Source organism: Polistes fuscatus, unplaced genomic scaffold (genome assembly GCF_010416935.1).
Source record: "Polistes fuscatus isolate 324 unplaced genomic scaffold, CU_Pfus_HIC Scaffold17, whole genome shotgun sequence".
NCBI lineage: Eukaryota > Metazoa > Arthropoda > Insecta > Hymenoptera > Vespidae > Polistes > Polistes fuscatus.
In genome coordinates, this window is record NW_025113075.1 from 740270 (window position 1) to 752564 (window position 12295).

The following is a 12295-nucleotide window of genomic DNA, read 5'->3' on the forward strand; positions in this document are numbered from 1 at the left end:
AATGTTTGTGAAACCATAAAAAAATATAAGATGTTATAATTCTAATTACAAATCTTCTTACCTAATTTCAAGACATTCACGTCATCGATAATGATTGTATGAACCTGTAAATCAAATGAGATTTGATTAGTTTATAAAAATTATTTAATTATGATAATAAAATATTATTTAATTACGCAATAATAAACTCTTACACATAGCGTAACCTGTTTCGACTTGCCTCGACGCCGTCCGAAAACTAAATGTGATGTACGGTATGTATAAGCCACCTCTCCCCTCCTATTTACCTTAGCTAGTCGTTGGAAATGTTTTTCTATGTGTACTTTTCTATGTGCCTTTGTCCTACAACGTCTATCTCTCTTTGTATTTATATCTATTCACTAGTTGTAAACAAAAACTTGTTTAGTTTATCCTACTACGAATACATCGAGGATGGTGTAATGCGCATGCGCTAACCCGCGAAAAGTCTCGTTTGTCTTTCGTGAGGATATTGTAATGCGCATGCGCCACCCCGCGAAAATGATTTCGTTTGTCATTTGTTTCTTGTGCTTTGGTGGAATGTGAAGTGCTTCGCTGTAATTACTTTCAGGTAATTAATAGTTTTTTCTAATATGCACCTTTAAATTACATATTAATTGATAGCTGCATACATAATTTTCACGCAAACCGTGTTATCAAATAAAGATATTGTCGAGAGGGAGAGAGAGAGAGAGAGAGATTATAAGATAAAATATTTTTTTATTCCGGTGTTCCGCCAAGTTCATTAACGTGATATAAAAAAAAAACATATTTTTTGATGTTGCATCTTTATTTTCATGATAAGATAATACTAATTTTAGTTTTTACTGATATTCTAACGAATAATTTTTTAACAAATATATATATGCATCTAGATGCATTATGGGTAATTTATAACACATGTATATGTATGCATATATGTGCATACTCATAAACTTAATTTTCCTTATTTAATACTAATGTAATCTTATTTTTCACAGATTTCTAAGCATTGGAAGAGTATAGCACGAAAACATCCAACTTTATGATTGTCTTTATTATTTTTTTCTTCGTTGCATACGTTGCATACAGGTACGCCTATCTCTTTTTTTAATAATACAGCAAAGCATAATAAAAAGAGAAAGAGGTAGAGAGAAAGAGAGAGAGAGAGAGAGAGAAAGAGAGAGAGAGAGAGAGAGAGAGAAGAAGGGGAAATTAATTTTCTCAGTAATTGATATATTTTATAAACTATTTTTTATTGAGTTTGCTGATAGTGAGTACGTTTATTAGGAATATTAATTATTTTTGTATCGAATTGATACTTTTATTATAATATTTGGCATCTTGTTATATCATTGGTTCTGTAGAAGATAGTATTAAATTGTTGTGTTGCATTTATAGGTTAGATGTCATTTTCAATCTCTTGTTATGTATTTCAAACTGTTAAGAGCTCTATAAATGATCAGAATTTTAAGTATAACATTATTAATGTTCATTTATAAAAAGTATTGTTTAATAGTTTATTATTTATATAAAAAGTTCATTTAATGGATTCTGATAAAAAACCATTGATAAAAGATTTTACACCTAACCCATATAGTGTAAAATATAATGAAATTGTAGATCATTTGTTAAAAGAATCAGTCGAAGATTTTGAAAAGAGTGGAAAATGTAAGTGTTTTACAAATTAAAATATTAGAAATTAAACAAAAAGTTATTTTTTTTAATTTAATTTTTATAATAAATATAATTTAAATGATAATAAAAAGTTTCAGATAAAATTTTATTAAATTTATATAATGTTTTTGGTGAGGTGTTTGAAAGGGCATTAGAGTTGTACGAAGAAAGACGTGTAACACATATCTCTCCATCGACACCAATCGTTAAAGGAGACCGCTATAATAGAAATAATGCTCGTTGGCTGTTACAAGTAAAAGGTTTTTCAGGATCCATATATACGCTTTTCCCTGAAATCAATTTTTGTACATGTCTTTCGTTCAGGTATAATACCTATTATATGATTGAATATCGTAATGGGATTATCTTTATCTCTTATCTTTATTTTAGGAATCAAGTAATAGATAATAGAGTAATATTTACTTGTAAACACGTTTTAGCCAGTTGGTTAGCTACAATCGATAAGGAAAAATTATTGTATCAACAAATTACCTCGCAACAATTTCAACATTTTTTATTGTGTCAATCTTTTTGTAATCATGCAGACAGTTAATATCGATGACTATAAATTAATGGCTAAATTAGGTAATCTTAAGACAGTAGTTAATTTATTAAAAGCAGTAAATTTCAAAGAGGTAAATATATACGTATATATCTTGTTTGTAGATACAATCTTTGAGTCTAGATTATTTCTTATATTTGTGTTTAGACTGCCACATGTTTTGCTACAGAAAACGGATTAAAAATAACTGTTGAAGATGCCAAATGTATGCAAGCAAATGCTTACATTTCAAGACCTCTTTTTGTAGAATATTATTTAAAAGAGGACCTTATTTTTAAAATAAATTTAAATTGTCTCGTCGAGTGTCTTTGTATGTTCTGGAGTAATATAAATATACCAGGAAGCTACGTTGCCATAGAACTTTTTTATAAAGTATGAAATAATTTCTTGGAAATATAGAAAAATGTATTCTTTCATAGTAATTGATAGTTACATTATTTTAATTTATCCAGGGTATTGGTAATCCATTGAGCATACTTATTGAAGAAAATGGTGTTATAACAGATTGTTCGTTGAAAACTCAGAATCCAGAAGGTTTATTAGATTTTCATTTAGAAGAAGAGAACGTTTATAGTAGAGTCGTGTTAAAAACAGAATTATTAAAGGATATTTTGAATGAGCTTGATCCAACGAGTGAGATAGTAGAGGTAAATTATATGGATAGAGGTTCACAATTGTATGAAGTGATTTGTTTTAATCTAAAAAATTAGAATACTAATATTTTATGATCTTAGTTATTATTGTCTCCTGAGGAACCGTTCTTTAGAATAAGCACTAATGGATTAGCTGGCATATGTCATATCGAACTACCTCATGATGGAGATCTGATAGAAAATTTTAAATGTAATACTGCGGCTACAACTAAATATAAGTTAGCACATATTAAGCCAGCAATGAAAGCATTATCTTCCGCTTATAAAGTGTCTTTAAGAACGGACACTTGTGGATTATTATGTTTTCAGTACATGATCAAAACTGATGAAGGCAGTGTTTCTTACGTCGAGTATTATGTAAGAAAAATTCTTATTAGATTAAATCTTTGCACTATGATTTAACATGTGAAGTTGTGTACCGTATTCTATACTTTATTTTATGTTTCATTTGTTTGATTTTTAAGATTCATTACAAGTAGGATCCATGTTTTTCATATTAGAGCTGTAAAATGTACCATGAGTCTCACGCGTTGTTATAGTGCGAGGGATTAATATAATAGATGTAGATATAAATAATTATTTTTTTTTTTATATAAATATGCTTTAATTCTTTTTATAGATTTCTCCAGTAATAGATGTGGATAAACAAGAGTGATATTAATAAAGGATTCCTTTTTTTTATTTTTATATATAATATATATTATTTTATACATGTATAAGGAAGATAACAAAATAGCTTTTTTAAAGTAATATTTTTTATTGGTAGAAAAAACAATGACAATTTCTTATAAACATATAATATGTGGCAAAATAAATGATTTGATTACTTTGTGCTAAAGACATTAAACGATTAGTAATAATATTGGGCTATTTTTTTTTGTAGTTCTTTAAGTTTATGCAAAAATTTGCATTTGTTATCAAATGAGTAAAGTTTCTTTAATATCATATCAGCTCTACATACTTGCATGTAATTTCAAAGGTAGATATCGTTGTTAATTATCAAAAGATAACTTTTAGCATTATAATATAATAGATGAACTTTTGGAAAATTGTTTTTTTTTTCTGAATTGCTTAAAGGATAAATAGAAGTTTTAATCTCCTATATATATTTGAAGCTTTTTTTATGAGTAAAATTCTTAATATGTTTAGAGTATGAATCGGGCAGCCAAGTTTTCTTAGACATTCCGTAAGAATATTAGTTCTGAACGGTGTACACTCTGGTGCAGACTATATCATCAACCTTCATTACCTGTAACAAAAAAAGAAAAATAGATTTCACAATTTTCGATTTTATTATTTAGAGAAATTTTAAATAATTTCTTATAGAATTTTTCAAATTATTTTTAATATCTATTTTAAATTACCCGAAATAATTTTATTTTTGTTCGCGCGTGTGTTGTGTTTTAACACGTATTGCATTTCGAAGACAATATTTCTATTATCATTAAATCACTTATGGTATAAACAAGTATATTTAAACCATCGATAGTTTTTATTGCATTTCCTTTAGGAAAAGGAGATATTTACCGCTTTCATTTCTGTCGCCGAGAATTCTCTTTCGATCGTGGTTTCTTTTTCTCCTTTTTGTATGTGCAAGAGCTTGTTGCCGTCCAAAGTGCAAACACTCTTCACTTTCCTACCATCGGGTGTCTCCTCTTCAAATTCCTCACCAAGTTTGAACTTAATTTCGGAATTTTTGAAAGGGCTGTTAGTTTTCAAAGTATATGTTCCGTCACTTTCAGTAAGTTCTACGACTGGATTCACACTGGCACCCATTTTCCTTGTTACTAGACTGACACCTGTAATTAAATATTTAATTATTCAAATAATTCTTGTACACCAAAATAATTAAAATCAACGATGACATACATCTAACTAATAGAAATCAAAATTAGTATATATCCAAATGAATGGATTTCAAGATAGACCCATTTTCTAATCATTTAAATTAAAAATAGTTTATTCTTAATTATAATTAAACCGTATTATTTCTCACCTAACGCTTTCATATATTCATCAAATTTTTCGCTAGATTGAAGCTTGTAACGTTTTCCCAAAATACCTTCCATTTCTTTCTTTTAATTTGTAAAAATGTTAATTTGTAAAAATGTTAATTTGTAAAAATGATAGCCGGTAATAAGAGCGATATGTAAACGATTGGATTCTCGTCGTGAAACTAAAGATCAATTTCGCGAACGTTTATAATTAATATGTCTAGATTATGCGATAATCGTAATCTTTTAACTTTGCCCTTATCACTCCCACAATGGATAATTAAAACTGCTGATAAATTCTGGATTTAAACTTTGTAGTTTGACCGATCACGGTGTTAACGATTGAGAATAATACACAGCGTAGAGATTGTGTAAGAATGATAAAAAAATCCTCGGTAGAATGTTTTAACATTGTAAATGGCAATAATACGTGTTAGACGAGTTTCGGATCGATTGAATAGGAAGTTGCACTATAAATAAATAGAATAGTCCAGTTGACATTGAAATATTTCTAGCCATTAAAAAACTATGGATTTAAATTTATATGAAGTCAATTCTTCGAATTCTATGATATCTAATGAACGATAATAAATTTTCTTTATTTTGATATTACATCATAGTTAGATCGTCTGATTTAAATCATATATTATAATATTAAATCTGAAAAAGTTATTATATTGGGTTGGCAACTAAGTGAGTGTGATTACTTTAATAAAAACCTACAGGTCCCCGGGGGACCTCTCTTTCTCTCTCTTTCTTTTTATCTATCTATCTATTTAATTTTTCGGTATGCCGATTTATCGGGTTTTCAACTAAGCGAGGGTGTTTATTTGAACAAAAACCTACTGGGAAGTGGCCGCCAGCGGATATAATATGATCGTAATATAATTAATTATTAACACGTGATATATTATAGGAAATGACTATCCTTTTTTAAATAATAATATTCTATCTATCTATTTATTTCGTTTTATTCGTTCGAGAGTGTAGAAGAAAATAAGAAAAAAAAATAAGAACGTGTGTGTAGGAAAAATTCAATTTTACTCGAGTAATTGTTTCCCTTCCTCCCCCCTGTAAATATACAGGTACATATATAGGTTTTTGTTAAAATAACCGCACTCGCTTAGTTGCCAACCCAATAGAAAGTCACTTGCTATTGTTTTACGAGGCCGAAGTGCATCAATTTTTTTGTTTGTTCTCAGTGAAAGTCTCATCGTAAGAGAGAGAAAGAGAGAGAGACAGAGAGAGGACGTTAGTAAAAGTAAAACGAGGAGGGCAGTGACTTCTCGTTGAAGATTTATTGAACATCATTTAAGCTCAATTTTACTGCTGTTGCTACTCGACTCGTTGGGTTGTTGAGTACCCGCTAAAATACTAGGGTAAATGAACAATATTTCATAAGAGAGAGATATTAAAGAGTAAATGAACAATATCCGGTAAAATAAAAATAAGCAATAAGATATTTAATGGGAATTTGTTCAATTGGTATGAATAGTTTTTAGTCGATTCGTTTATTTAATGGTACCTCTAGATTAGAAAAGATTAAAAATAGTATTAATTTATTAATATAAAAATTGTTGAAGTAATTGTTTATTAAAAAAAAAAAGATTTTGCATTGACACAATTTTGAAATGTAAAATTCGATGGCAGATTATACAAGTTCAAAGTCTCACTTGGCTAGACCCTGACTTAGCACTTTGCACTTTGTACATCTGACAATGAATTGCGCCAAATAGAAAGAAAGAGAGAGAGAGAGAGAGGAGAAAGATATAAAAATAGAAACGATGAGGCGTGTCGAACGATCGAAGTTCTTTTTGTTTTGATATAAATAATTTAATTTTTTGTTTTAATTTAGAGCTATTCATAGAGATTACTTTATTTTCTACTCGTCATAATCATTTATCATATAAACGATCAAAGATTTATATTGTTTGAATTACAAATTGAATTTGTTATTGTTTGAACGTTCGATACGACGAGTATCCTTTCTTTTCATTTTTATCTATTAAGAGATAATACTAATTTGTCAAGATAATAAGCAGTTTATTAATTGATTTTAAAGTGTTATTTTATTATTAAATAATGATGATCGTTAGATTAGCGTTTTGAAATTTCTTTTAAATTATTTTCTATTTGAATAAGTTAAAGATCTAGATACCAGGAGACAATTGTTATTATAAATTAAGTATTTAATTATACAATAGTACGTTTGTAGCATAGTATACAATACTAAAATATATCGAAATCAATCATTTTGATTGGTCTGGTAAAAATAGGCGTATATAAATTATTGGTAGTTCTAGTGTTAATAAAAGAACAATTTAGAAATGATGGAACAAGTATTCTCCGTCTACCAGCAATCATTATTGTTTCTCATTGCAGATACGTATATAAGTACTTATATACTTATATATATAAGTATTATATACGTATGTATATATAAGTATATACATGAAACAAGTTACCAGCAACGATTCGACCAGCAATTGCGATTTATTAATCTTCCTTGATAAATTAATTCAAGTACTAAATTGAAGCACAATCAGACTATGCAGCATTCATCATGGCGGACGAAATGGTGGGAATTAAACATGAGGTCAGGTCGTTGTACGAAAGACGAGAGCATAGTTTAACGTATTAAAATTGATTATCTTATTCGTCTTTCGAATGCTTCGTCGAATGTTCCCGTGTGTGTTCAATCTCTCTCACTCTCTAACTTCTCAACGCATAATGCATTCATTGTCAATGCATTGATTTGAATTCTTTCACGAACAGCATGTTTTAATTCGATATTCTTTATAATCCTCTGTCTAGCTTTTCTTAGTTTCAATTATCAAGGATAAAAGATACATCAATGATAATAAATAATTTGTCAATTAGATTAGTTTGATTATTATTATCGGTAAAAAAATACATTGAGAAAAAACTAATTATCGTATCCTGTAATTATTTTGTTATAACTTGTATAATCTAAAAGATTAATAATTTCAGGTTTTTGCTAGTAGTTTTATTAATTATATATATATGTCGAATAAAAAGATAAGATAAATTAATTAAAACTTTAGGGCAAAATCTGTTTTCATTACAATATTATTGCTAAATATTATAATTGGTATGTTAAATGTTTAACTGTCACGCGTTGAAATGGTCTCTAGTAACAGATGCCTTATTCTATCACATAAATATAATTTTACATATGTAGTACACACAGGCATGCATACACATTCATGATTAAACACTGTTCATTATTTCCTCTATTTGATTGAATGCATTTTTATTATAATTTATGATCATGTTGCTATAAATATGTGCGTTGTAACAATCGCAATTAAGTAAAAACAAATGAAGTTTAGTATTAAAAAAGTGATTGTTCTAATATTTAAACACTTTTGTTCTTCCTATTAGAATGGTTGACTATACAATTATATTATCTGTCTATACGATTTATCTTTTTATTCGACAACGTTACAAAAAAAAAAAATAGGAGACTAAATAGAAATTACTATTTAATTATAAGTATAATAATTCATCACTCATTGGTTATATCAGCAAACGTTTTTTAAAACTTGATGCATCTAAAAAATACATGTTATTTATATCTTATTATTTCTCTTTTTTTTTTGTTTTTATAGATATTAAGAGTTATTTTTGGAAGTTAATGCATATTTCAAATATTTTTTTAAATTTCATTTTGTCATCAATTTGGTGACATTTTTAATATGACCTTAAGTTGATACGATAAGAAAAAAATAATAAATATGCATGATATAAAATGATATAAATTGTCTGTTAAATATATAAATTATTTTCGCCCAAACGAGATAAAATAAAATTAGAATTCAAATATTATTGATCTATGCCAATATCAGATAAGGAATCAATAGTAATTAGAGCACAAAATAATTTAAAATCATTTAGAGAAAGCCACATATAAAATATGAAAAAAGAAAAATAAAGAATTTGTTTCACTTTCGCATTTAAATACGAAGGAATTTTTTATCCAAAACAATAGAAATTCAAATGGTACATAATCGATATAAACATTGTATTTTAAATGACTACTTATAGGAAAGAAGTTATTTAAGATATCGGTTTTTATTGAACCCATCAATACATACAAGGTGTTATTAAATATGAGAAAAAGAATAAATAAAAATGTTTCATTGTAATGATCTCGAACTAGGAAGGTAAAAACTGTCTGGAAATACACGTATATGAATTATGATCCTTAATAATAGATAAAGTTTGCATAGAATAAGAAGTACGATGTTAGTGTTACTCTACCTTGCGGTTTATCTTACATCATTAACAGAGAGTATCAACTGTTGCGACATTAAATATCTTCCCTACGTAAACATCTAGAATTTACAAACGCCATATAAGAATGTTATTTTTTTTTTCTTATTTTCTTCAATTTTTTTCCAGTAAGATAAATTGTATTCGTAATACATACGATCGAATAACTTAATGCTGAATATTCGAGATAGTTTGTTTACTTTTAATTATGTAATCGAATTTTTAATTATTAATTTTCTTTTTTAACGATATATCAAATGATATTTAATTTTTTAGAAAGTCAAGATGTAATAACATAGAACTAGAGAACTATCAAATTATTTAAAATAATTGATTTAAAAATAATTCAAATTTATGATACGTGTATTTTTAAAGACAATTTTTCTATTTAATATATTTATATGATATTATTTATATTTATTATCCTCATATCGCAATAACTACAGAATTTAAATTATCGATTTGTCATCCCCACCCCCCCTCTCTCTCTCTGACTCCCTTTTTTTTCTAATTGTAAGTTACATATGTAAACTATATCCAGGTCAAAGATTTTACTTAAAAATTACTTAAATTAATGATTTCTAATTTTAAAAATATTCCATCAGTTTTATTTCCATAAAAGAACTAAATTTATTGATTTATCTTCCCCTCTTTCCATCCATTTCCAAAGTTACCTAGATACATTATATTTAGGTCAAAAAATGGATGATTTTAAATTTAACAGAATTTTCATTACGTCATTGTAATATCAAAATAAACTTTATCGATTAATCTTCTTCTCCCCTCCCTTTTTCCAAAATCACATATACATTATGATAACAAGCTATACATGAAATCAGTAATATTCGCACAAATCAGATAGAATGAGAATTCTACACACAAATTCACAATAATTTGTTTAAATATATAAAATTAAATAAATAAATGACGTTATACGTACCAAGAGCTTTCATAAAATCATCGAAGTTTTCGCTGTTGGATAGCTTGTATTTTTTTCCGAGAAAATCCTCAACCGGCATGATGAGCGATCGATACTCTCTCAGCAACTAGGAACTTGCAACAAAACCGCGTAATAAAAATAGGGTAAAGAAGGACAGGACCTCACTCGTGTTACACCGCAGGGTGGATATAACCTGAGATGTTTTCTCTTTCCTGGATGGTAGACGAATAAATGGAATAAACGATGTTAGATTGGATCGAAGGCTAAAGATACGAACCCACTGCCACGGAGGATGAACCGTGTTCTGACTGACGACTACGACTACGACGACGTATCCTGTGTCTCTTTCTATCTCTCTCTCTCTCTCACTTCGTCTCTTTCTCCCCTCTTAACCACCCTATTTCCCTCTGCACCCTTTGCCTCTTCTCTCCCTAAACCGAATATCCCCTCCCACCAAATATCCACCTCTCTCTCTCTTTCTCTCTTTTTCTTTCATTATGATTCGTATCCTGCCTTCAAATTGCTCTCTCTCTCTCTCTCTCTCTCTTTCTTTTTAAATGATTTGAAATTCTCTCCCTCTCTTTTTCTCCCTCTCTCTTTCTCTTTAAACGATTTTCTGTCTTTTCGTTCTCACACTCGCGAAACTCCTACATAACCAAATAATACTCTCTTCATCACGCACATTTTATCCCTCTCATTCCCTCTCTCTTTCTCATTCCTCATTAGTTTTATTTTCTCTTCAACTCACTATCCCTCTCTTTTTTCATTCCATTCTACCCCTCTCATCTTTTCTCTCTTTTTTTTTGCCATTCTTTCTGTCTCCTCTCTCTCTCTCTTTCTCTTTTTTTCCCCTATTTTCGTAGTATTTGGGGTACGCCCCTCTCTTCATTTTACGGTTGTGCCACCTTGCCTTTTCTACATCCTTTCATTGTCACCCTAGAAGCGTTATACTTTTTTTTTATTTTGTTCTTATATTTTTATTCTCATTTTTGTATTTATTTATTTGTTTCTTTTTTTTTCTACAAGCTTATACCTTTCATTTTTCGTTTTTACACCGGTTGCAGTACATTTTTTTTACACTTACAATAAGATATAATTTTTTAGCAGTCACTTCCGTAATTTATCCTATCGGTTAAGTTTACTTTCTGGCGTCTAATGTATGGGGCAATAGTTATATCTTTTTTTATCTGTTATTATGATTACAACGCGTTTAAATCCGATAAGATATAGAAAGTAAAACACCTCGTGCATTTGATAATATGCACGAACGTAATACTATCTATTCTCATAGGTTTTCAATTACTACGCATTGCAATAGTGTATTATACTTGTATATTTTTCTTTCCGATGGGAACATAGTGTTAAAAGACTATTATTATTTTACTTTATCAATTGCGCTTATTCATTTCAAGACGGCAGGTATATTTGAATAAAATTATTTATTGATACAAAAATAGAATAGAAATGGAAGAGAGAGAATGAGAGAAAAAGAATGAATTTCGTTTTCCTTTTGAACATAATAGATTCAAATAATTTTCCTGCTTCTCGTGTGACCAATCACATTACGATCATCTTAATGGTTGTTGGAACGGAGATGCAGTAACAAGGAACTTCACATACGCGTTTGTTCCATAATTATTACTATCCGTTCGCTGTTCCCTCACCTACGCAATTTCGCATCGTTTCTATAACGCATTCTACGATACGCGAGAAGAATTACTCGCGCCACACGAAAACTTGATTCTCATTGGCCGTTGAAATCTGGCGCGTGCTTTATTGACCAATCCCTCCAAAGTTTAAATAATTCAATCGACGATGATTATTGGTGGAGTTCTTTCGAGTGCATACGATGCATTTACAAAAGGTGCACTCGAACGGTTATGAATAATAACGAATTATTTTTCAATTGTTACGTAAAAGGCGCGATTTTTAATAAAAATAAAAGTTTTCGAGGATGATGGTTGCGTGTTTGACGATCATTTTTGATCTTAAATCAACCTCGTTGCACGGAATACTTAAGACACGCGATCTTAAGCGTAAATATTCGACGATTGGATCTTATGAAGACGTTAATGAGATCTTTCGTCAATTGTACTGATGTCAAGGTAAATTACATTCTCGCGAAAAATACAATAATGCATTTATCATGTTCATGAAGGATATGAAAGGTGTTTAG

At 28.9% G+C, this 12295-nt stretch overlaps 2 protein-coding genes across 10 annotated transcripts; one reads left to right on the forward strand and one right to left on the reverse strand.

Annotated features, from left to right (window-relative positions):
* Positions 1-504: 504 nt before the first annotated feature.
* LOC122515045 (cell cycle checkpoint protein RAD1-like) lies at positions 505-3749 on the forward strand. 8 transcript variants are annotated; one of them, XM_043632200.1, is made up of 7 exons: positions 505-589; positions 999-1089; positions 1811-1998; positions 2065-2309; positions 2384-2608; positions 2689-2883; positions 2971-3576. In XM_043632200.1, exons 4-7 carry the CDS (start codon positions 2214-2216, stop codon positions 3289-3291), a joined length of 837 nt encoding a protein of 278 aa, XP_043488135.1. In that variant the 5' UTR covers positions 505-589; positions 999-1089; positions 1811-1998; positions 2065-2213; the 3' UTR covers positions 3292-3576. The 8 variants fall into 8 exon arrangements, with proteins under 8 accessions (XP_043488135.1, XP_043488129.1, XP_043488132.1 ...); XM_043632201.1 differs by lacking the exons at positions 505-589; positions 999-1089 and adding an exon at positions 1190-1668 and having other exon boundaries at positions 1767-1998; positions 2971-3246; positions 3509-3749; XM_043632195.1 differs by lacking the exons at positions 505-589; positions 999-1089 and adding exons at positions 1206-1274; positions 1399-1668 and having other exon boundaries at positions 1767-1998.
* LOC122515047 (fatty acid-binding protein, muscle-like) lies at positions 3481-10469 on the reverse strand. 2 transcript variants are annotated; one of them, XM_043632204.1, is made up of 4 exons: positions 10397-10469; positions 10120-10331; positions 4417-4688; positions 3481-4138 (listed from the first exon to the last, which is right to left on the reverse strand). In XM_043632204.1, the coding sequence occupies exons 2-4, from the start codon at positions 10196-10198 to the stop codon at positions 4085-4087; spliced, it is 405 nt and encodes a 134-aa protein (XP_043488139.1). In that variant the 5' UTR covers positions 10199-10331; positions 10397-10469; the 3' UTR covers positions 3481-4084. The 2 variants fall into 2 exon arrangements, with proteins under 2 accessions (XP_043488139.1, XP_043488140.1); XM_043632205.1 differs by lacking the exons at positions 10120-10331; positions 10397-10469 and adding an exon at positions 4886-4973.
* Between the last annotated feature and the right edge of the window lie 1826 nt (positions 10470-12295).